Source organism: Pteropus alecto, unplaced genomic scaffold (genome assembly GCF_000325575.1).
Source record: "Pteropus alecto unplaced genomic scaffold, ASM32557v1 C18288120, whole genome shotgun sequence".
NCBI lineage: Eukaryota > Metazoa > Chordata > Mammalia > Chiroptera > Pteropodidae > Pteropus > Pteropus alecto.
This window is the reverse complement of record NW_006491741.1, coordinates 1-1,073: the sequence shown is the minus strand read 5'-3', so window position 1 is coordinate 1,073 and position 1,073 is coordinate 1. Positions and strand designations below refer to the sequence as shown.

At 40.1% G+C, this 1,073-nt stretch overlaps 1 protein-coding gene across 1 annotated transcript; it reads right to left on the bottom strand.

The window, feature by feature from the left end:
• Positions 1 to 121: 121 nt before the first annotated feature.
• Positions 122 to 1,065, bottom strand: LOC102888954 (disintegrin and metalloproteinase domain-containing protein 29-like; the record flags this gene model as incomplete). Its single annotated transcript, XM_006925236.2, has 1 exon — positions 122 to 1,065. A coding segment is annotated over one exon (944 nt), but the record flags the coding sequence as incomplete, so codon positions are not given.
• Positions 1,066 to 1,073: the final 8 nt, after the last annotated feature.

The following is a 1,073-nucleotide window of genomic DNA, read 5'->3' as shown; positions in this document are numbered from 1 at the left end:
CTTCATTTCAGGTTGAGGCTGAACTTTTTTCTCTTTTTTAGCTCTTCTCTTCATCCAAAGACAAAAAAGACAAGATAATAAAACTAATAACCAAAAAATTGAAAATAGTAACACATGATACTTATTTATCATCTTTCTCCTAGGAGGTGGACCACTGTCAATACTACCTCCATGGCCTTTTATTAGGCAGTTGGGAGGGTCCCACAAATAGTTGCAATGGCAGTGATGTTTATTGTTGCAGATCCCCCTCCTGTTACAGAATGAGGGTGAACAATTGCTATCTAACTGAGATATATGGACACACTTCCTGTGGATGCAAAGATGTTCTGCACCACACTCTGTGCCATCTTTCACTTCACCTATATCAGGTATGGTCATCCCAAAGTGGTGGTCAGTACTCCAGCAGTTGATCCCATTGTAGTAAGCCCAATGCACTGTAGAATGATCTCTCAGAAGGGGAATTTCATTTACGTTCTCACACTGAATCCTCCCACACAGGATATCTGAGATATTACATTTTACATATGAAGCGTTTTGTGTACCACAGTTACCAAAACGGTCGCCTACAGTGTTTATCTGTTTATAGCAACTGTGATTTGCATTGTTTGCTTTTTTGCCAAAAATCTGCCTACACTGTGCAGTGCGGTCATTACATTTCTTTTCATAGCAGTAGGCACTGTCATTGCAGGGAATTCCATCTTCCACATATACGTCATCTGGGCACAAATGGGATGTTCCATTGCACCACTCCGGAAGATCACATTCATTGACTTCCTTTCTACACACTTGCCCTGATGGTAAGAACTTGCAGTTCTTGCAACAAAGTCCAAAAGCACAACTAGACCCAAAACTCAGAGTGCAGTTTGACAGACAACAGGCATCTTTTGCACAATGCTGTAAAGTTCCACAGTCACACTCCTCTTCTTCTTCAACAATACCATTCCCACAGCGCGCCAGCGTAAATATGTCCTTTGTATGAATATTGTAGAACAAACATCTTTTCTTAACTATAGAATGATCCCAAAATGTAGAATAACTACAATTGCTAAATTTAGTTATTGGTGGGTTATCAA